The sequence below is a fragment of the Vulpes lagopus genome, chromosome 10, assembly GCF_018345385.1.
Source record: "Vulpes lagopus strain Blue_001 chromosome 10, ASM1834538v1, whole genome shotgun sequence".
NCBI lineage: Eukaryota > Metazoa > Chordata > Mammalia > Carnivora > Canidae > Vulpes > Vulpes lagopus.
In genome coordinates, this window is record NC_054833.1 from 11455700 (window position 1) to 11479531 (window position 23832).

Below are 23832 nucleotides of genomic sequence, written 5' to 3' on the forward strand. Positions count from 1 at the left end.
CTCAGTTTCAGCTCAGGTCACGATCTCAGGGTCGTGGGATCAACCCCCATGTTGGACTCTGCACTCAGCAGGGAGTCTGCTTGGGGTTCTCTCCCCACCGACTCTGCTCCTCTTCTTTCTCTTAAAAACAAGAACAAACGGGCATTCCGGATGGCTCGGCGGTTTAGTGCCGCCTTCGGCCCAGGGCGTGATCCTGGGGAGCCAGGATCGAGTCTCACGTCGGGCTCCCTGCATGAAGCCTGCTTCTCCCTCTGCCTCGGTCTGTGCCTCTTTGTGTGTGCGTGTTTCTCATGAATAAATAAATAAAAATCTTTAAAAAAAAAAAAAAAGAACAAGACGGCGGCCAGAGCAGGCTTACCAGGTACAGCACCGAGGTGACGCAGGATGGATCCTGTGTTATTGGGGAGGACGGTGAGGTTCCATCCGTGCCTGCAGAGGAAAGCAGACGGGCATCACAGACTGGGAGGAAGGGCCCCATCTGGTCCCCAGAACGCAGACAAGAGCGTCCCACGTTACCTTGAAAACGGTTCTGACTTCCCCACAGGGAACCCGCTGCCGTGCGTATTCGTGTCGACCTTGCCGCAGTGCACGGCCACGTGGCAGTCCTTCTCTTCCACTAACCTCCAGTACTCTTGCTGTGGGGAGAGGAGACGCCCAGTTAGCAGCCACGCCGCACACATGCCACGGGGGTGCCCACATGCCATGGAGGGGCCCACCACACGACAGCCGCCGAGAGCCCCCAGCAGAGCACAGGGCAGGATGGCAAGGATCAGTCCCCTCGGGGGTCCGTCCCCAGAACCGAGGAGGGGCTCGAGCGGATTTCTGTACGCCTTGTTCACAGCAGCCCTGCTCACGAAAGCCACACATGAGAGCAGCCAGGGTTCTTGGGTGAACAAGATCCATACGACAGGGGGCCCAGCCTTCCAATGGAACAATGTTATTCACTCGTGCTTTTGCCCACGGACAAACCCTGAAGGCCTCACTCTCTGGGAAATAAGCCAATCACACAACAGGACAAGTGCCACATGGTTGCACGTATGTCAGCAGAGTCAGAGGGAACAAACGCTGGCAGTGGGGGGGTTAGTGTTCAACGGGCACAGGGAACAAGCTATATGTCCTTCGTGCCACACACGGGAGCAAGCCCAGTGGCCCCGGGCGACCCCACGGCACACTCCCTCCACCTCTTCACCCCACGGAGTCCCATCCCTTTCTGCTATCTCCCACAAAAGCCACAAGCACTCTGGAAGCCACGGTGACAGCCACATGTGTCCCAGATTCGGGGCCCAGTGGACAATGTGGCTGATGGGACATGGCTGGGGTGGGGACAGTGCAAAGCTGGGGCAGGGCAGGGGTCAGGCCATGGTGTGGTATTCAAAGGGGGCGCCCAGGGTAGGGAGCTGGGGAAGCCTGTGCAGATCAGAGACCTAAAGCCTAAGGGAAGCAGGACACTGGAGGCCAAAATGAGACAAGGCGTCCCCCTAATTGGGAAGCCTGAGCAGCAGGGTAGCCGCTCCTGCCCTGGGCTTGGAATGGGTGCGGCCCGAGGTGTGGCTCCACATGGCTGCGGGGAAGACGGGCGTCCTGGTTTGACCTGGCCTGTCCAGGGACTGTGCGCACGGCCCACCCCAGGAAGCAGCGCCCTCGTGGTCAGCACAGGCGAATCCAGGAGAGGTGGCACACGCTCCACGACCCGGAGCCACGGTGGGAATCCTGTCTGCCGGTGGCTGCCCAGGCCCGGCCACAGGAGCTCGGCTTCCCTCCCTGGCAGCTGGAAGCGCACCCGGGCCCAGCGGGGCACTGGCCGGTGGAGGCAAGCAACAGATCGGGTCCCTGTGCTGCAGCGGCCCTCCCAGAAACCCCCTCGTTGGTCTGGGCACAGAAGTGCTCCCTGTCCTTCCAACCTCACACGAACTCCGAGAACACAGTTGGCAGAAACACAAAAATGGCAATCTGCCAACCCCATTAAAAAATAGAGGAGAAAATGCACAACTGTGGTTTCCAGGGATTCCAAACATTCTCTTGCATAACACACGGACAGGGTGAGGAGTGGCCACTGGCAGGGGACGTGCCGGGAGCTCACTCCCGACTCTGCAGCTTGGGGACCCCGGCTCGGCCCCCAGGGGAGGCCGGGGAGGCGCGCCCTCCCCAGTATGTGCCCTCCGCCTCCGAACGAGTTCAGGTTTGGGCATAGCTGGTCCGCTGGGTGTCAGCCACCAACGACGACCCTGACCCCTCGGACCCAGCGCAGTGCCCTTCCCGCCCGGGGGCGTGGCCCCGACACACTCACCTCGATTTCAGCCGGGGCAGGCTCCTTGCTAAAGCACATGTTCATGATATTTCTTGCTGTTCGATAAAAAGTCGTTAAAGAAACAGACCTTCCCTGAAAAGAAAACAAAGACAAGAGAGTAAAGCGAAAGAAACCGAGCTGTGCCCCAACCCCAAACGAGGCCGCACCCTGTCTCTGCGCTTCCCCAGGACCATGGGCTGCTCTGCATCCTGAACTGACGTGAGCACAGAAGGCAGGAAAACGCTCTGGGGAGGCTCCTCGGTGCCGACCGAAGGACCCGCCGCCCTTGCAGCACCAGCAGCAGATGGGCCCGATCCAGCAGAAACGGGGCACACCCGGCTTTACGGGGAAGTGGGCAGAGACCCTTGGTTTTTACCCCACGTGCGCAGCAGGAGGGACGGAGGCAGGGGACAAAGCAACAGCATCCACACGGGTGGGGGCCCAGGCAGAGCCGGGGGCGTGCAGGTCAGAGCGTGGGCCCTCCACACCCCAAGTCCCCGGCCACCGGAAAGCCAGCCGGATGCGCAGCCTCCTCTGGTGGAGGGAAACCCACGCACTGGCCCGTCAGCCCTGCACACCTGGAGGGACAACACCCAGCACCCCGCCCTCCGCCTAGGGTATCTGCGACGACGTGCTCACACGATCCAACAGCTACCTTCTACTCTGGGAATTCCAGCTTTGGTCCCCGTTTTCACCTACCACTGAGGGGAGCTTTCATTTCACAGAGGTAAGCCCCATGATACTTGGGCTGTGCTTGGCCAAGCGCATCTGCCCCTTGATGGCAGAGATGTCCACTGAGCACCTACTGTATACCAGGCCTGGTTCTAGCGGCTGGACATGGAGCACTGCTCAAGCAGACAGTGTCTCTGGCCTGTGCAACGCAGCCCGGAGGCAGTTAGTGAGGGCCGTGAGCCAGAAGCAGAGTGACAGGAGCGGCAGCAGAGGGTGGCTTTCACCGGAGGCAGTCAGGGAACGTTGTCCTCATGAGGTGACCCTGGAGCACCCCCATAAAAAGTAATGGGCTTAGACCAGGTGGCGTGTCCTCCTTGCGTTTGGAAGGGCAGTCAAAGCAATCGGCACAGAATTTCTGGCATCTACTTTTGCTTCTCAGCACTGAAAGTGACCGCTTGGGGTTCTAACTAAGTGAAAGAGCTTCCACACATGGCCAAACTTCTCGACACATTGTTCGTTACACGGTAAGAACCTAACCACCAGAAGGGGCATGACTGACTCTGCCATCAACTAAAAGCAGAGCGCCTGGAATTCGGGAAGACACCCGGCACACGAGGGCCAATGCCCCCAAGGCCTGAAGGACCTCCAGAACCGCAAGCTCCCCTCCCAGGCCCTTGGCGTGCACACGCTGCTGCTGACCTCACCACAGCCAGGCTGCCGCCAGGGCCGAGCGCCACCAGGTTGTGATGAACCCGAATATGATCAATTACAGGACACGTTTCCACAAAAACTCTACTCAGATTTGCCTCATTCTCATAGAATTGTCCTTAAATAAAAAGCAACAGGGATGCCTGGGTGGCTCAGTGGTTGAGCATCTGCCTTCAGCTCAGGGCGTGATCCCCGGGTCCTGGGATCGAGTCCTACATCAGGCTCCTTGTGGGGACCCTGCTTCTCCCTCTGCCTGTGTCACTGCCCCTGTGTGTGTGTGTGTGTGTGTGTGTGTCTCATAAATAAACAAAATCTTAAAAATAAAGTTAGAGAAGTGAAAACTGTATTTCTTGAGTTGGCAGCTATTCAGTCACCGGACTTATCGAAGGCCTTCAATAGAAAAGAGCTTCTCGTGCAAGCATCCAGGAAACACTCAACACATGCTCCTGAATTTACTCTTTGCACCTTCTTTTCCCTTATCATAAAATACTGAGGTATATAAAGGTGCTGGCAGCCACTGCCCAGCCCCAGGGTCCCTGAGGGGCAGTGCCAGGCCATGACAACAGGGGACAGAGCACAGGAGATGGAGCCCTGCTGGGTCTAGCAGGGGAAGACCCTTTGTCTAAGCAAGCGGGCTTAGATCCTTCTAGAAAGGAGCACAGGAAATAGAGCCAAGAAGAAAAATAAGCGTGGCCAAGGGCAGCCGGAGCTGTGACTTCCCGTGTGCTCAGAAAGAGAGGACCGGGACCCAGAGGCAAGTCCAATTTCCCAGGCTTCTGTGTGGGAACGAGGCCCAGGTCAACTCCTCCAGGCAGGGACGGGGCCAGCGCTGGCCTGGAGGTGGTGACAGGGATGCGGGCAGTGTTGTGGGGGGGGGGAGCCTAACCCACGGCAGGCTGTGTACTGCCCCATGCGCTGCTGCCAGGCCAGGCTCCAGGTGGATGCGGCTCGCTGGGTGCAGGTCCTCCAAGGACACCCCCTCCCGGTAATCCCACTCCGGGGTCACTGGGGTGATTTCTGCAGACACCTCTAGCGAGGGTCACAGCAGGGCTCTGCTCACCATGCCGGGTGTCCTGCTCCCCCTGGGGGGTGGGCTGCCCCGAGGCAGGAGCTTCTGAGGACCAGGAGCACTGCACTGTGCCGTGGCAGTGCTGGGGAAGACCGTAGCCACGTTCCTGTGTCCCGCCTCCCCGCAGCCACACACTGGGGACACCCGCACCCATCACCGTGTCAGAAAGGACCGGGCACAGCCAGGCGCTGGGAAGCTGCTCAAACCCGGGCAAGGAGGCCAAGGAGGCAAGTGTTCCAAGCCCAGAGGATCTGGCTGCACTGGGCAGCTCCCTCTACCGGGACGGGCTGGGGTGCTCGGAGGGCCAGGCTCGGCCCAGGGGTACCTTGCACCCAAGCCAGTGCGTGCCTGCACGTGGGCACACACGCACCCAGGCACACACAGTTCGTCTCGTGCAAAGGAAGCCTGAGGCCTAGAGCCGGCCAGCGGCTCAGTGCAGTCACTGCTGGAAGGGGGCAGAGCTGCTGGACTGCCGCCATCAGGGGCCCCTGGCCTCCCGCCTGCCCAACAGCGACCCAGGAGACGGCTGCTCCCTGTTCAGGGCCGCAGACCTGGTGCTTCCAGCCAGGGAGCTCCACCCAGCGGCCAGCCCCCCCCACCCTGCCCCACCTAACAAACCCCCACCCCACCCCACCCTGCCCAGGGGCCAGCCTCCCTCCTGCCCCTATGGGGAACCCACCTTGTATATGCACTTGTGGAAGTCACTGAGGACGCCTTTGTCCTCCTCCTCCTCTCGCGCCACTTCCTTTTCCTGAGCAAAGAGTCGCCGCCGGCCTGTCTTGAGCTGGGCCGGGCCCACCTCTTTGAGCTTGGTGCGGAAGCCGTTCCTGTGGGCCACGCCGTTGATGAGGCCATTCTTGGGCTCGAAGCGGGGCAGGGGGTGGAACTTGTTGTAGTCGTGCTCCGTGTGGCCCTCCAGGGGCCCCTTCCGCTTCTCCAGGATCTCCTTCTCCATCAGCACCTCCTTCTCCAGCCGGCGGTGCTCCTCAGGAGACAGGGAGTCGTAGGAGAGCAGGTACTGGCAGTAGGCTTCCTGGAGCTTGGCCAGCCGGTCCTGGGCGGTTTTGGGGATGCGCAGCATGTCTGCTAGTTTGTTCCATTTTTTGAGGTCAGTCACTTGCTGCATGCCGCCCATCTCGTTAATCAGCCGGAAAAAGCAGGCCAGGTCGAGCTCGCAGCCTCCTGGGATGGTGAGGGGACAAAGCACAGGGACAGTCAGCCAAATGGACCACCAACGAGACCTCCCTCGTCTGACCGGCAAGTCCAGGGATGCCCACTGTGTGCCAGGTGGCTTCGGGCCCTCGAGGAGCTCAGCCTGCAGAGATGGGATGGGGACAGGCCAGGGCGCTAGGGAGGCAAAAGCCGGCAGTGGGACAGCGGAGCCACAGGGCCTGCCACCTAGGGTGGGACTCAGAGAAAGCGTCCCCAGGGAGTGGAGGTGTGAGTAGAGGCCACAACGGAAAAGGGGGAGGCCTTGCAGATCTGTGGGGATGGGCATCCCAGGGATCCCCCCAACCCCAAAAGGGGCAGCACAGACATGTGGTGCACCCCCACACACACCCCAGGAGGTGGGGGGAGCCAGAGGAGAGGCAGGGGCTCACCCCTGGAGATGGAGGCAGGGCCTGAGTGGTGCTGCCCCCTGCGAAAGCTATGACGTCAGAAACCAGATGTGTGCAGTATGTGACGTCTGTTCCCATCCTCCCCTACACACACACACACACACACACACACACACACACACACACACACACACAATAACTGGTTTTCAATCCCAGTGGATTTCCAGGGCAGGAGGCAGTACTGGAGAGGGCAAGCAGTCTGTCCCTCACCTGCCACCGCCCGCGCACACCAATGGGCCACTTACCTCAGAAGCTAGTGTTCCCCACACCCCTCGGTTAAATCAGAAAACTGTACTAACGCCCCTCCAAGTCACACACATCCAAACGCTCACAGAGTGACTCTACGTGGGCCTGGAGAGCAACCTCCCTCTACACAAGAAAAGGAAGAGCAAAATCTTCCAGAATAGCCGTCCACTGGCTACCAGGCAGTAGACACGTAACAACATGCGAGGGGGGTTAGGTCTTGCAGGGGGTGGGGACAGATGTATTCCCAAAGTGCGGGCAGCCGAGCCCTGGCGGCCTCTGATGGCCACCTGATAACAGCGTCACAGCACAGGGCGGGCTAGACACCACGGGCAGGACCCCGAGGGGTCTCAGGAGACCAGGGACACAGGTGCGGCAGCTTGATGGCATTAGCTCTGCTCGGTGAAACACCCTGGAGAGGAAGTTCACCTGCCCTGGGCCAGGAAAGGCCAAAGGTCGAGATCCCCTCACTCCCTCCAGGCCTCCAGCTCAAAAACCCAGATATCCGAGGTGGAAGGCCCATTGCCGCACTCGCAGAGGTGGACAGGGAGGCGAGTTGCCCCCGCCAGCCACAGCAGCTCCTGTCACAGGTGGATCAGGAAAGAGGCGATCCAGAGTTTTGTCTTTTTTCTTTGTAGCACCTGGATTGTGTAAGATGTACACTGCCTGGAAGCGCATCATGTTGTGGGCTCCTGCCCTGCACCCACTGGCCCATTCGCAGGGCTGCCAGGCTGCCAAGTGACGAACTGCCTCCCGCACCCCCTGCTCCCCAAGGGGCTGGGAGCAGACGCAGAGGCAGCCTCCGTCCTGGCAGATTCTGGAAAGCTGCTTCGGAGTGGTTAAGCCCCTTGCTCTGAGGAGCCCAAGCTCAGACCCACGGCCGGAGGCCTCTTCAGTCACAGGCTGGTCCAGCAAACCCCTCCCACTTCTACAGGTGATGACAAACAAGGCCTCACACTTCCGGCAGCAGGAGGAGTGTGAACACACACAGCATGGGGACACGTCCACGCAGCCTCCGGTGTTGCGTGAGAGGGTGCAGGTTAAGACAACCTACTCTGAAGAACAGTTACTGGCTCTCGCTGTGACGTCACCTGATTACCTCACCTGTCCCCAGAAGACCCACGGTCCTCTGGCAGGGTGGGTGGCAGCACCCAGACATCTCACCACAGCGGGGAGGGCCTGGTGCGGCTCCAGGCACACCCAGGGCACAGCCCACACACCTGCTCACAGCCCAGGTCCCACAGCCCCAAGCCATTCCTGACTGTGGACCCCAAACCAAGGGTTCTTTAAAATTAAGGGATTCCCACCCAGGTGTGAGTGTGGCAGGCACCTGCCGACAGAACAGACCTCCATCTTGCAGGGAGCCCAACCTTACTGCCAACTCCTGACACTTGGATGGCAGAAATGGCTCATCCCCCGCCTCTGCAAAGTCTGGGGCCTCTGAAATGCCCGTTTCACAGGCCTGGAGCTGAAACACGGAGCTGTGTGACCTTACCCAGCCATCCCCCAAGGAAGCCTGCACTCTGCAGGTCCCGCTCCTCCCGGACAGAGCCTGTGAGTCCTTGGGAAGCAGCAGCAGCAGCAGCAGCAGCAGGGGAAGAAGAGGGACACGGGAGCCTAGGAGGGCCTGTGTGTGGACTCTGCCTGCGGCCTGGCCCCCACATCTACAGGGATGTTCACTCACACGCCCAGATCCCCACCCCACCCCCCACCCCCGACGTGAGCTCTGCAGTGCTCCCCACACTCAGGAGAAAATTAAGCCCATCCCCTGATCTGTGGTCTCCGAAAGGGCCCCGTTGGTCACCAGAGAAAGTGACACGCAAGGAAAAATGAGGACACAGAAAGAAAACAGGTTGGCCTGTGTCACCCACATGTTCGAGTGCTGAAACCCTAAATCCCAGGGCCCCAGGCGGGGACTGTATCTGGAGGCAGGGTCTTTAAAAAGAAGATGTTAAAATGAAGGGTCAGGGTGGGTCCTCATGCAGTAGGACGGTCATTCTATGACAAGAGGAAGGAACACCAGGAGGGAAGCTCACGTGGGGCCAATAGGGCAGAGACCGGCACCCACACCCCAAGGCCCATAGGCCTCCAGAGAAACCACCCGCTCCAGGCTAGAAGCCGCCAACTAACCTCCCTTGCACCCCGCTTCCCATGGCCTCCTGCATGGGGCCACCCGGGGCCACGGCCCCATCATCCCTCGGGGCCCAAGGACAAGAGCGGCAAGAGCCTCACCTATGAGCGGGAGCTCGTCCATGGTGATGCCCTGAGATCTGAGGTGCTTCTTGATGCAGGCCAGCCGCTGCACGTTGGGGCCCCAGCGCCGGCCCAGCTTGTGGATGTGCTGAATCTGCGTGACAAACCGCATCTCGTCGTTGAGCTTGCACTCGGGCCGCCAGTCTGGAGGGGGGATCACCCTGCACATGCCGTACTTCTCCACCTGAGCGCGGACCGACTCGATGTAGACGAGCGGGTCGTGGAACTCCTTGGCGGACGGCCTGAGCACGGGGATCTCGTCCATGGCCGCCCAGCCGGCCCGGCCGCCCCCCTTCTCAGGCTTGGCGGCCGCCGCTGCCGCCGCCGCCGCCGCCGCCTCGTGGGGCTTGTGCAAGGGCTCCGATTGCGAGGTAGAACGATTTTCACAGGAGGCGCTGTCCGCCTTGCCGTGTGCTTGTCTGCCCGGCGCGTTCTTGCCGGCCGTGGCCCGCTTCGGCCGGTTCCTTTCCAGGCTCCGCTCGGGCACGTCCTTCTTCACGTGCCCGTTGAGCAGGGCCTTCTCCACCGGGGCGGGCGCCATCGGGGGGGCCGCTGCCGCCTTCCTGCCGGGCGCTTCGGCAGGGCCGGCCGTCCCTTTCATCTTCTTGGGTGGGGACTGCGGCTTCTCTGCCTGCTGTGCCTCTTCCAGTCTCCTCTTGGAGTTCCGCAGCCCCTCCCTCAGCTGCCGCCCCCCCACCTCCTTAGTGCATGACTTTGGGTTCAACCTGCCACTGACCTTGAGGCCATTGACGGCGTGCCCGGTGGACTTGGACGCCCCCCCGAGGGATAGCACCTGTTTGCGGGTTTTTGCATTGCTACTTTCAGTTTTCCCTGAGATTGTGTGGTTGACAGCGGAACTGGGCTTGTGGTGATTGGGTTTGGTTTCCTTGACCAGTTCTCTCTTGGCTTTGGTGTATGTGACAGTCCCCTTAGTCACCGTAGCAGTGTACTTCACAGTTTTGGACGGTGAAGGTCTGACTTCGCGCATCTTTTTGGCACTGGTTGCACTTGTACCCAGAGATGACATTCGAGTGACTCCATTTACCTTCGAAACCTGGGAGGCAGCAGGACAAGCAGAGGGAGGGACAAGAGAAGAATTAGTAGGACTTATGGGGAAGCAAACCGAGCCGGTCGCCTGCCCTCGCATAGAGGAGTCCCCGCCGAGAACTGAAGCCCGACAGACTCAGGTCTCAGAACCTTTGTGCAAGCACATGCCGCCCGCCCCCTATGCCCACAGCACAGTTTCCTTAGCATTCCTGTTAAAAGGCTCTTCCAGAAAATCAATGTTTCACGATGACGACCTGTCCACTCACCTGCCAGTCACCTGTCACAGGTTAAGGACATTTACAGTAGCAAACCGCTGCCCATTTAGGAGAAGCAAGGGGGATGCACACACATCCTCTGCCCTCCAAGAAAAGACAGGTCTGCCATTCTGTGTGCTCCACAGAACAGCATGCTCTGCCTGCAGAATTTTTAAATCCATGGGCTAAATAAGGAAGGCAACCAAAATACCATAGAAAGAAAAGAACAAGAGCACTCATGTGGCCCAGCTCCCATGCAGGTCACAGGGCAAGCCCGGGCACGTGGCTGCCAGCGGCTGGCATCTGCATATCCCATGGTCTTTGAGATTGGGCCCCGTGGAGCAGGGATGCATCCCTAGTTCTGCAGCCAAGCAAAATATGCCCTCCCTCTCCTGCACGAACGGTTCCTGTGTTCCCACCCTCCACAAACTCCACATTCAGCACTCCGGGAACAGTGTGAACCAAGCAGCCTCTCCGCACAGCTGGACTCGGTGGAAATTCTGTGACACACACGTCACCTGTGTCAGAGCGAAAGCAGAGACTGAGGGGCGGACACCAGAAATGTGTAATTTCCAGAAGACAAGGAAGGGCCCAGCCAGGAGCTGCTGCTGGGTGTCCTGCTCTAGGTGGACATCACGTCACAGCTCTGCCTGTGGTGGCCTCTGACAGGTTCTTCACAAGTTGGGCTTCAATTTCTCATCTGTGACATGAGCTCAAAACAGGGGACCACCACCTCCAAAAGACACCAAGTGGAACTTACACAATCCCAGGGTAAGGAATGATCGTGGCCACCTCTTCACCAGTAAACCCCACGAAGATGTGACTAGGAAGGAGAAGCATGTGCTCCCACATCAGGGAAGCTGACCGACCAGCTGCAGTCACACAAGGGTGCCTCATCCTGCCAGGCTGGGAGAGCGGAACCTAAAGCCAGCGCTCCCAGGCCCCCCCAGCGCTCCCATGGGCCTTGCCGCTGCGTCACCAGAGGAGTCAGGTTCCCCAGGACAGGGCCTGAGTCTGAGTGACCTGTGTACTACACTGAGGCCCAGCCCAGGAAAATGCTCTTGACCCGAATGGGGGGAAAACAAAAACAAAACCAGAACTTTCCCATCAGTATCCAAACCAGTACCCTCAGAACCCGCTGGAGGGCTTGTCAAAACAGATCACTGGGCCCCACCCCCTGGGGGTTTCTCATCCACTAGCTCTGGGATGGATCGAGACCTTGAGTTTCTAACAAGGCCCCCAGGTGATGCGGAGGCCGACTCAGGAACAGACTTTGGGAACCACTGAAGCAAACTATCGGTAGGAGATTCTGGAAATGGAGAAAGAAGTGTATTTCTTTAGGGATACCTGGGTGGCTCAGTGGTTGAGCATCTGCCTTTTATTTAGCTCAGGGCGCGTTCTGGGGGACCTGGGATTGAGTCGTGCATCAGGCTCCCTGCATGGAGCCTCCTCCCTCTGCCTGTGTCTCTGCCTCTATCTCTCATGAACAAATAAATATTTTTTTAAAAAACTGTATTTCTTTGATGCCACCAATCACATACAGTCCAATCAAAGCCCTAACTTTCTGGCACAAGGCACTGTTCCAGAAGCCAACCCCAGGGCGCCCAGGGAACCAGGTTTCCTTCCTGTGCGCCAGCCTGGAGGCCTGGCCTCAGTGAGGTGTCGGGCTCCACTGGGGGGCTGTAGGGCAGGACCAGGGGTTACAGCCAGATCCATCACTGCTCGACACCCCTACAGAGAAGCAGGACTGACCACACTGGCTAGGGGAGAGAGGTATCTGGAATAAAGAAAGGGAAATCGAAGCAAATCAACCAGCAGCCTGGCAACAATAAGTAAAAAATAGTCATACAACCTGGGGGTGGGGCAGACAAACTTCCCCCAGAGAGTACACTGATCTCAAATAGGAGGTAAAACGTGGGAAACACAGAGATCTCTAATGTTTCTTTTCTTTTTTTTCCCCAAATGCCTCCATTAACTAAACACAAAATGAACCATTTAGAAAAATAAAAATTGGGAAATCCTGATGTTGCTCAGAGAGATTTTTCCATCAAGACACAGAGGCCTCAGCGATCCAGGATCTTGAAAGCGGAAGACATGCACCCTTTAGGTCTCCCGGCCTTTGAGAGGGCAGCCTGTTCCTATCTCTTCACCCAGCCCAAATACTGCCGATTCCGCAGCCTGACCCCGCACCGCAGATTCTCATCTAGCTGGTGAAGGTGGGAGAATATTCTAACACTTCTGATGCCTCACTGCGCAGCCTCAGAGCACCCAGGGGAGACCAGAGAGCCAGAGAGAGATCTCTCAGACTCTCCCTCAATGAAGAAAGAGCGCAGGGCCCCTCAGTCCATCCATTCTGCCTTCTTGGGGGCACCTGGCGACCTCTCCCCCATGCTATGTCACAGGGAGGTAAACTTCAGCATGATGGAACTCTAAAGGACTATCACTGCCTTCAATGGCAAAAAAGAATCCCCCTTCTTGTTGGGTGCACCTGGGTGGCTCAGGGGTTGAGCATCTGCCTTTGGCCCAGGGCGTGATCCTGGGTCCTGGGATCAAGCCCCGCATCGGGCTCCCTGGAGGCAGCCTGCTTCTCCCTCTGCCTGTGTCTCTGCCTCTCTCTGTGTCTCATGTGAATGAAGGAACGAATGAATAAAATCCCCTTCTTGTTTACATATTTTCATAAACTTTAATACTGGTGGTTACTGCCAAGATGCACAGCCAACTGCCCGGCTCTACAAAAGAGTTAGTCTATTCCCTTCCTTCCTCACCATCCTTACAGTCCTCTTTGAGAGCAGCTGGCTACCCGAATTTTATGCACACACATCCACATCACAGGCTCAGAGACTAAATGCATCTCTCTTGGGACTCACCAGAACCATGAACTTGATTTCGAGAAGTAAATTGCAGAGACTAGAAAGGGCACATTTCACGCACTGAATTCCTTCTTCCCACCCCGTGCAGCCCATCTAGTACATGCCTGTGTCCTGCCTGCCAGCAGAGGTCATGATGCAACTGACCCGGCAGCCCAGCCCGGGAACCCATCTGTCCCACCAGCTGTGCCACGTGTCCTAAGGTAGGGACAAGACAGGATCAGGGACCTAGGGCCCATCTGTCTGCACACACAGTTGTCTTCAGCGGTCCGGTGCTCAACTGGTACCAAAGAAAACCAAGGAATGGAGGGAGGGTGTCGGTTTGCCTTGCCGCCAGAGATTCTCTGTCCCCTCAACCCACCACCTTATCAAAAAGGAGCAAATACTGAGTTTCAGCATAACAGAACGCCCAGGTCCCTCAGCCAGCTCCCAGGGCGGCGGGTCTGACATCATAGGGCCAGGCCCCGGGAAGTACTTACCCAGGGCATGTCACAGGTCACTTACTTCACTGGACGACTAACACGAAGGTAGCGAGGGGCAGATTCCCTGCTGTGCAATGCGCTTAAGCTGAGGAACTACAGCTCTGCAAGCTGTTCCTTCTCTCGGCTCTGACAGGGTTTTTTGCCTTTTCCTCCCCCACAACACACCTAGCTCTGGAGGGCCAGAGGGTGGGGTGGGCATCTGCAGCATGATCTTTGCCCACTGCCACCTATTCATCTGTAACTCTGGCTCCCCTGGGCACATGGCCACGAGGTGGTGGTTGGTGGCAGAGAAGCTCCTGGCTTCACAACCAGAAAGCCCACCGTCAGGCTCTGGGTTCCCACCAGAGGGAGCTGCTGAGCTGGGAGCCTGGGCCCATTCCTTCAGACCCCAGGAGAGCTGGGCTGGGGGTGCTCAGGAGAAACACTTGCTGAGCTGGGGAGAGCTCACCTAAACTCTAAAACTTGGATTGAAAAACAAAGAGCCTGGGATGAACAGAGCTGCACCAGGTAGACAGTGAACTATAGGAGGGAAGGCCTTCGTCAGAGAAAGGGGAAGACCCAAGTTAATAAGCACAGGATGCTCCCAACAAAAAAGGGAAAACGGGAGGGGGGCGGGGGAAGGAGTCCTCAACCTCTGAAAGCACCTGCTCCCACTACAGGCCACACCGCCAACACCTACAATCCCACCTACAAACAAGCACACAGCCCAGCACTGACCAATTCCCAAATAATGTGAAGTTGTGCTCTCTAGGAAAACGATGAGGTCTGTGTTTCAGGAAGAGTGTGCAATGTGTAAAATAGGCTGCAACTACTTGCTCGGTATCTCAAGAGAGCAAAGGATGAAGAAGTAGGATGTGAGGTTCCTGGAAACACCACTCTGAAGATGCTTGCCTCGTTTGCCCCACCCACCCAAAGAGCTGAATCGCTTTTAAAAGTTAAGGTTATGACTAATAATATATGTGTACACACACACCACCCTCCTGTGTGTATGCATACGAATACACACGTTCAGGGAGAAATCCCTGTCATCAAAAAAAAAGGCTGTTATGTAAAGAGCAGCTCCACAAAGGGAGGAAACCCACCAGGTTCCCACCATCTCATAGTTATTCTAAATAACACTGCCGCTCAGGAAAGCTCCTCAAATACTCACCTTGACTCAGTCTTTAAAGATTAGGGTCTCTGGTCTACTCTGGAGAAATCTTAGCTCTGGGTCATAACGCCCAGTGAGGAGAGCTCATCCAGGATCCCCGCGGCTCACTGACTTTAAAATGCATTGAGCACAGGAGCAGCGGGAGCAGCGGGATCCGCGGAATGGCACCGGCCCGGGGTACCCAACCCTTGACTGACTGCGTGCCAACAGGCACCTGCCTTTCTCCGCCCGCATCCACCGGGGGAGAAATCACGGTCTCAGGATACTAACAACACCAGCAGCTGACCCTGAGGCCATTCCTGAGCATTTTCCAAGAGGATCTGTGCTGTCTCCTGGGGATGGTGGTAGGAGCCGGGGCTGGAGAGCCAGGAACGCCTGACCTCAGGTGATCCTGAGGGCCAGGCTGCAATGTGATCTGCTAAGTGCCCCCCACCGCACCCCAGCACAGGGGCACTGCTTAGCAGTGCGGGTGCCCACACACATCTGCTTGTGAGTCCTGGCGGAGAGGCAAACCTGTCACATTAAGAACAGAGCAGTCTAGGACCGTCCCCAGACAGCACTAGGCAGCTTACGGGCCTGGTTTCAGGGTGAAGCTGCTCTGGGCTCAACCAGAGAAAACAACAGGTTGAGCCTCTAACTCATATAGTGCCCCAGACATGGGGGTGGAAGAGGCATAGTGAAGGAGGCAAGTTCTCTTTGCCCGGCTCCAATACATCCCCACACATGAGACCCTGGGGCATGCTCCAGGGATGCACCCAACCGCACCAACACACCAGCTGACCCAAGAGACCAGCTGACAGATGTTCACACACACGAACCCCTCTGTGCAAAGACAAGGTTCCCTCAGCATCCTACCTGTGAGCATCACCCTCCTGCTCTGTGAGCCCTCACATTATGGATTTCTTGAGGCTCCTACTCACACATCCCCTTCTGTTACGTTGGTGACAGGGGAGGTGGCATCTGGCAGGCGGGCACCATGTGGACCAGGGCGGGCTTTACCTGTTTCCGTAACTCCTGAGCCGACCGATGCAGAGGGGGGTGGTGGTGGTTAGCAGCGAGCCCCTTGGCCGAGGAACCCGTGGACGGGGCCGCTGGGGGGTGGGCCGCTGAAGCCTGTTCCCTCCGGCTGTCAGCCCGGTGATCGCTGTGCTTCTCCTTCCCCGGAGTGGCCTCTTTGCTTTTATGTTTCTGAACAGGTTCTTTCTCCCGTGATGACCTGCTGGAACCATTGAAAACTAGAAAGGAAGAAGAAAGAATGAGGTTATGACACTAGGTATGTTACCATAGAGCGCCTGATTATCTTCTGATGTCAAAGAAAAAGAAAACGTTCTGGACAGTCTTTGAGTCCCACACACGCTTAGAACAAACCCCAAGACAAAACACCACCTCCCTCCCGCCATAAAAACCAGGAATAAATCCAGGCCCAGAGATTTAAAAACAAACAAACAAACAAACAAACAAAAGAAGCCCCCGAAAAAACATTATAAGCATGTCCAAGTAGTTATTTGCTTTAAAACAGTTGAAAAATCTATTTTTAAAAATCGCTACCAAAACAAAACCAAAAAAACCCAGCAGCCCTCAGAATATCAATTATCATACCTTAAATAAAAAGAGAAATTAAAATGAAGACATGAACACAAACGGTTGCCATCCTGAGAACAGAACCACCCCACGTAGGAAGATACAGAAGATCTCAGATAAGATCATAGATGCTCAGATTTAAAGTTACGCATTCTGAGACTGAATATGTGCTGTCAGGAACACAGCTGTGGTCCCAGCCCCATTGGAGACCAGAGAAGCGAGAGAGAGAGAGAGACAGAGACAGAGACACAACACAGAGAGACAGAGACAGAGTGCACATCTGAGCTGGAGTCACCCTTCTATTCCAGAAGCCCTAACAGCACTAACAGCCATCACATTACATTGTCGACCACAAGCCAGGGGAGCCAGCTACAGCGGTGAAGCACACTCAGCCTTTGAATCCAAAGGGACAGGCTGGACGTGATCATCACACCCATTTTACAGATGAAGCCAGCAGGGTGGAGGAGGAGAGTGCTTGCCAGAGTCCTACTTGCCGGTGACCGTAGCACTGGCAGGCTGGCCTTGGCCTGCCTCCCAAGCCCACCGCCCCGGGCCCCCAGGTACAACGGGGACCAAGTACACGCCTGGTGCCAGCTACCTAGGCAATTCAGAAGAGGAGAGCAAGGCTCGCATTTGTGTCATCCACTTCAACTCTGTTCCTGTCGTGAGTTCCAACTTCTATGCAACAGCTGGGGCTTGCCATGCCAGACCCGTGGGTCCAGACCCCTCCACGGAATCCCTGAGCCTTCTACTGCCCCTGTGCCACAGGTCTCCCCTGCCCTCAAACCATCCCAGCGATGGTGGCAGGAAGTGAACCCTTGCATTTGTCCTTTGAGAAGGGCTCCTGGGGCATCTGCTGACAACGGGGAGTCTTACAGGCCAGTGCGATCACCAGTCACTGCCCTCCCTCTCCGGCTGGGCCTGCCCTGGCTGGGCTGTGCGGATTTCCAGGAGGATTTCCAGGAGGTGAATGCACCACTGGCCAGCAGCAGGAAGTCATTGCCTCCTCTGAGTGGAGGCCTCAAGCTGCTGGGGGAGGAAGCCACGCTCCCCTCCACCCACGGCCCGCTTCAGAGGGCTCAGAAACAAGAAGCCTCTCTTCTGAGGACAGCCACCTCCAGACATAAGCCCACACCTCCATCACCTCCGTCATGTCCTTTAAATTACTGTGATGCCTTGGAGGTTGCAAATATTTTCCTGTTATCTGTCATTTGCTTTTCCATCTGTTATGATGCTAAATCTGCTAACCCATTTTAACCCTTTAATTTTATGCTTAGAAAGCTCACCTGGTATTTTCAAATGCTAAGAGAGTCCTCTGCATTTCCTCCTGATTATCTTACACTGGCTTCTTCTGACCACTTGTTACTATGAGGTATGTGATATGAGAAGGATTTATATTTACATTTGCCTCGCCTGGAATGGCTGCAAACCTTGATCTCAGAAATTTCCTCCCAGGACCACTGACTACCTAGTTTTTTTGTTTGTTTGTTTGTTTGTGTTTGTTTTTTTAGTTTTGTTTTTTAAAGATTGTATTTATTAATGAGCGACAGAGAGAGAAGCAGGACACAGGCAGAGGGAGAAGCAGGCTCCCTATGGGGCGCCTGATGCAGGACTCAATCCCAGGACCCCGAGATCATGACCTGAGCCCAAGGCAGACATTCAACCACCAAGCCACCCAGGCGTTCCAGTGACTACCTCTTCTAAACAGATTTTCAATCCTGCGCAGTGAAAGACCAAAATATGGTGTGTGATCCGCCATGGTGTGACGTTCTGCTGGATACTCTTAGTTACAGGGAGAATGGAGAGCTTCAACTGGTTGGCATTTATTCTAAGTGTAAGTAACTGTGCTTTGTCAGAGCCCATCAATCACACCAAAGCTGGCAGTATCTGTGCTCACTTTCAAGACAAAAGCAGCATCCGTAAGAAGTCATACTTCAGGGTGATTAAAACTCAAGCTAAGGAACATGAATCTGGGCAATTCCTGACCACTCACCAATTTCCTAGAGAAGTGAGCACCACTCCCTTTATTGAAACAGCATGGAAGTTGGCTTCTTTGAGGTTTATTGTTTTGGCTTTGGGGAGGTGGGGGTAATCTCAATCAAATATTCCTTCCTGGGCAGCCCTGGTGGCTCAGCAGTTTAGCACCACCTTCAGCCCAGGGCCTGATCCTGGAGACCCAGGATCAAGTCCCACGTCAGGCTCCCTGCATGGAGCCTGCTTTTCCCTCTGCTTGTGTCTCTGCCTCCCTCTCTCTCTCTCTTTCATTAATAAATAAAATCGTTTAAAAAAAAAAACCCCACAAATATTCCTTCCTCCTCTGTGCTGTCACTGCCACAAAAGTACCACCAATTCTGTAATCACTTCCCTTCATTTGGTTAGAAAGATTTTGTCTTCAATGGGCCTGTCCCCTTGTGTATTGACAGTGTGTTACATAGCAGCTCAATTCCCAGCACTGTCTTTTTTTTCAACAGCATTGGTGTATCTGGTCCTCAGTGTTCTCGTCTGTAGCCTGGGGATAACGCACGTTTCCGCACCGAGGTTTGGGAGGCCTCCTGAGCGCACATTCAGAAGGATCAGCTCAGATTACTAAGGCATCAGACTATGTGGGCAAGACCTCTTCTTGCTTTCTATCTTCCCTACCCAGAGCAGCAAGAAGGGCTTCCATATGGGCAAGTGGCTGGCCTAAGCTGAAACCGGTTTCGTGGTAAAAAAAAAGATGTGCTGGGTAGCCTGGGTGGCTCAGCAGTTTAATGCCGCCTTCAGTCCAGGGTGTGATCCTGGAGACCTGGGATCAAGTCCCACATCAGGCTCCCTGCATGGAGCCTGCTCCCTCTGTCTCTGTCTCTCTCATGAAGAAATAAATAAAATCTTAAAAAAAAAAAAAAAAAGGTGCTGTGGATGCCCTGCCTGAGCAAGAAGAAACAAGCGCTGAAGACACACTTCGTATTCTCTACTGGTTTAATGAATGACCTGACCCCCGGGGGAACCAGAGACCCTTTCAGGGGGTCCCCTAGGTCAAAACTATTTTTGTAATTAGACCAAGATACTTATATGCCTTTCTCACTTAATGATATGAAAAGAAGATGGATGAGCATCAGTGAAAAGCTAATCAAAACCACCAAGAGACACCAACTACTTCACAACCACTAGGATGGCCCCCCTCATAGGACAGATAATGGGGAGTGTTGGTGAGGACTTGGGAGATATTCTAACCCTCATTTGTTGCTGGTGGGAATGTGTAAGATGTCGTGGCCACTTTGGGAAATGGGCCAGATTTTTGTCCAAAAGTGAAGCAGTTACCATATGACCCAGAAATTCCACTCCCTTGTATGTACACAAAAGAAATAAAAAATACGTCCACATTGGGGCACCTGGGTAGTTCCGTGGGTTGAGTGTTCAACTCTTGGTTTCTGCTCAGGTCATGATCTCAGGGTCATGAGATCTAGCACACTGTGGAGCTCTGTACTGGGCGTGGGGTCTGCTTAAGATTCTTTCTCTGCCTCTGCCCCCTCTACCTTCACCTGCTTTTTTTTTTTTTTTTTAAAGATTTTATTTATTTATTCAGGGGGGAGGGGGCAGAGACACAGGCAGAGGGAGAAGGGAGCCTGACGTGGAACTCAATCCCGGGTCCCCAGGATCCCGCCATGGGTGGCAAGCGGCGCTAAACCGCTGCGCCACTGGGGCTGCCCTCACCTGCTCTCTCTTAAAAACAAATGGGGCACCTGGGTGGCTCAGTTGTTGAATGTCTGCCTTCAGCTCTGGTCGTGATCCCAGGATCCTGGGATCAAGTCCCACATCAGCTGCCTTTTCCCTCAACCTCGTCTCTGCCTCTCTGTTTGTATCACTCATGAATAAATAAATTAAATATTTAAAAAACAAACACAAAAACCAGGGGGCAGGTGCCTTCAGTGCAGAAGCAGCAAACTATACTCCTAAGTAGTAGATACATCATTACCAATTATTAGCAGATAAAAAGGATGAACGAAGGAAAGAAAAGCCAGCTTTCATCTCAGGGATTGAGATAAAGCAGTACAAATTGTTAAAGGTACTAAATCCCAACCCTTGGGTGCACATGCTTTGTGTGACAAAATGCAGGTACACAGGAAGTACTTCTCCTGCATATCAAAGTAGATCATTTCTAGGGAAAGGCAACTTGTATGACGGTTTAGTTTGTAAAGCTAGCTGTTTTCTTCATGGAACACTGTTTTTATTTGAAAGAAGAACTGATGTAGTGATTTGTCCACTGTTTCCTCAAAGATGAATCCAGTCATCCTGTCGTGAAAAAGAACTAATAGTCTTTCCTGCCAGTGATGAAATTCGTGACTTCAGGCAAAAATTACAATTGTAGAAGAGCTTCATCTGCCACCCTCAGTTCCAGAGCCTCCCTCACGCTGGAAGCCTTCTCTGGTGAGGCCAGGAGATGCAGGATTGTTTCAAAGTGTTTAGTGAAAGGTGGTGACAACTGGAAGAGGTACTTGGTGAAACATTATTTTCAAATGATTGACACAAAATGTTACAAAGCTGTGCACAGGTAAGAGATCCATACAAAACCCAAGGTGAACTGATGGATTTTTTTTTTTAAGATTTTGTTAATTTATTCATGAGAGACACACAGAGAGAGGCAGAGACATAGGCAGAGGGAGAAACAGGCTCCCTGCAGGGGAGCCTGATGCAGAACTCAATCTCAGGACCCCTCTCCTCGCCCCCCTCCCGAAATCACACCCTGAGCTGAAGGCAGATGCTCAACCACTGACTCCCCCCATGCATCCCCAATTGATAATGTAACAGAGCGGGAAAACGTCACTGGACCAGTTCAGAGGGCTGTACCAACAGACCTTCAGGAAACTACCACTGCTTGAGTTTGAGTGTGATACCAAAGAGTAAAATCATCCACAAAAATTCCTCCCTTTTCCAACTATATTTTATCCTGAGACCGATTTTCTTCATATATGTCACTTGCAACTATGTACTGAAAGAGACAGCATACGAAAACAGACAGTAGGGCAGCCTAGGTGGCTCAGTGGTTTAGTGCCGCCTTGGGCCCAGGGTGTGATGCTGGAGACCCGGGATGGAGTCCCACATAGGGCTCCCTGCAGGAGCCTGCTTCTCCCTCTGCCTGTGTCTCTGCCTCTCTCTCTGTCACTCACGAATAAATAAAATCTTAAAAAAAAAACAAAAAAAAAAACCAAAAAACAGATAGTAGAGGAGTGCTGGGTGGCTCAGGGGATTAAGTGTCAGCGTTTGGCTCAGCGGTCCTGGGACTGAGCCCCACAGCCTGACTCCATGCTCAGCAAGGAGTCTACTTCTCCCTCTCCCTCAGCTCATGTACTCTGTTGAGAGGAGGGGAGGGGAGGGGAGGGGAGGGGAGGGGAGGAAAGAGGAGCAGCCTGACATCACTAGGCTGGAGCAGCTTTTCCATGGTTAGCTCTATCACAGTTCCCAGAGATTTGGCAGACTCTGCACTTACATCTCTATTCACGAACCCCCAAAATTCTCTGGCTCTGAGAAGAAGCTACCTATATAGGAGTCCAGAAATCATTTGCTATTTGAACTTGGGCTAGCCCCTGCACAAGCCTTTGTTCCCTATTTCCTACTTCATGGGGTTGCTTTGAGGAATCAATGAGAAAAGATTCACCTAGAAAGAGGCTAGTGGGCCATGAAGCACGCACTGGCCAAGTGTTGGCATGTACGGATCACCATACTCCTTCTGACAGAGTCGATGTCAGAGATGTAGCAGGACACCAGTGCTCACAGTTTCATACTACTCCTTTCCAAACAAACCATGGGGCAAGGCCAGTTACTAAAATGGGACTTCAAGGAAATCTGTTAAGAGCAGCACGGAGGTGAGCCAGTGAGAGCTTCCAGAGATCTGGAAAAAACCAGATCCTCCATCAACATTACCTGCACCTGGCCCAGCTCAGGTGCTAGCCTGATGCCCAGGAAGAGCTTTGGCCTCTGCCAGCATGGAACCCACTCCTCAGGGAAACCACGATGGAAGCCGTGGGGTACCACGATCACAAGGGGGAAAGCATGTACTATTATCATCAGCCAAACCGGTGCCTCGTGAACCACAGCACTGCTTTCTACCACAGACTGTTTTGATCCGATCGTCGGAAGAAGAGAAAGCTCTCAAAAATATAAAAATTAAAAACTGAATAAAATTAACATTGAATTGCAAACAAAGAGATAGCTTTCAAATGAATCCACTTTCTGTAACCACCTCGCTATTTTACAGCAGTGGTATACCCAAATGGCAAACACAGCCAAAAAGTCAAATCATGTGTTAAATGGGAAGAAAGGGGAGAAGGGGTGGGGAGGGTGGGGGTGTGATGGAGCCAGAGACAAGGTATATTTTGTCCTCAACAGCTCATTAATTTTAAGTGTCGTGGGAACCTGCCAGTTTTACCCTTCCAAGTAATTATCTTTTGTCTTAATTTGTAAGATTCTCGAGAAGGAGAAAGGAAAAAAAACATTCACTCTCACAGGGAAAGACTAAACCCTGTGAACATAAGAAACAGAGAGACACACACACACACACACACACACAGAGAGAGAGAGAGAGAGAGAGAGGAGGATGGAGGATGGAGGACTCTGCATGCTCTCTCCAATTAAAAGGAATAATTGGACCCGTTTCTTCAAGGAGAGAAAAAAAGCATTTATCACGGTGAACTGTATTAGGAAATTGTATTGTACTCAGATACAAATAGCTTTACATTAATGAACAGAGACAAATATATTGATTTGTATACACATACTCCGAAGGTTAAATGGCCTATAGACAAGTGTTTTCACACCACGGGAAGTAAAATCTTTACATCTAAAGGCTGATATTTTGATTTAGGGTCGCTTCGTGCCTGAGAAGCTCAGAGTTGCTCCCAAAAAGGGATGAAAAGGAAACTGGGCAAGGCAAGTTATTTTAGAAAACTCTCTCTGGCAATCCCACCATCGTCAATAAGGTGGAAAGAGCCACATTTTCCCAAGGAGGAGTTCGCGTTTATAGCTCCAGGGAGCTGGAACCTAAAGCCCTGCCCCGTAGAAGCTCAGCGCACACATCGGATGGTAAGGAGGTTCCTGGGGGAGGTCCATGAGACAGCCCATGAAAACCCTCCCCACATCTCTCTCTCTCATAGGGATGTGCTTTGCTTGGTTTTGATTTTTACTTCCCAGATCACCAAACACATCTGAGCCTCAATTCCCTGAACTACAAAACTAGCTGCCCCCTCTTATCTGCCCTCCAGGAATCGCTCAAGTATTTAAAATAAAGAATATAAACTGCTATGTGTACTTCAGAGGAAGGAGTCAGGCAGAGGAGGAGGCTGATCTTCAAAGCTCCTACTGTAAAGGTGATGCCCAGGAGCTGCATTTGAAGGCAGCAATGTCCATTGAACAGAGCGGGCAAGACCACCCGTGTGTCCACTCTGGCCCATCTCCATGCCTTCCCATAACCAGATGCCCCGACCTTGCTAGTGACTGTGTGCTAATGAAGGCACCTGAGCAGAACACCAGGCCACCATCCTGATGTTTTTCATGAGGGTACTAGGAGACAGAAGTCCCCACGTGGAGTCGGACAGAAGTTGTGGGATAGCATGAGCTGCCTTGG

General features: G+C 54.3%; 1 protein-coding gene across 3 annotated transcripts in view; it reads right to left on the minus strand.

Annotated features, from left to right (window-relative positions):
- JARID2 (jumonji and AT-rich interaction domain containing 2) overlaps window positions 1-23832 on the minus strand; it is a 258350-nt gene that overhangs the window by 11926 nt on the left and 222592 nt on the right. For all 3 annotated transcript variants that reach the window (XM_041770261.1, XM_041770263.1, XM_041770262.1), the window contains 6 exons: window positions 15651-15886; window positions 8831-9905; window positions 5416-5918; window positions 2288-2380; window positions 517-635; window positions 359-429 (listed from right to left, as the gene is read on the minus strand). In XM_041770261.1, the coding sequence (XP_041626195.1) occupies window positions 359-429; window positions 517-635; window positions 2288-2380; window positions 5416-5918; window positions 8831-9905; window positions 15651-15886 (2097 nt within the window). The remainder of the gene's footprint in view (window positions 1-358; window positions 430-516; window positions 636-2287; window positions 2381-5415; window positions 5919-8830; window positions 9906-15650; window positions 15887-23832) is intronic.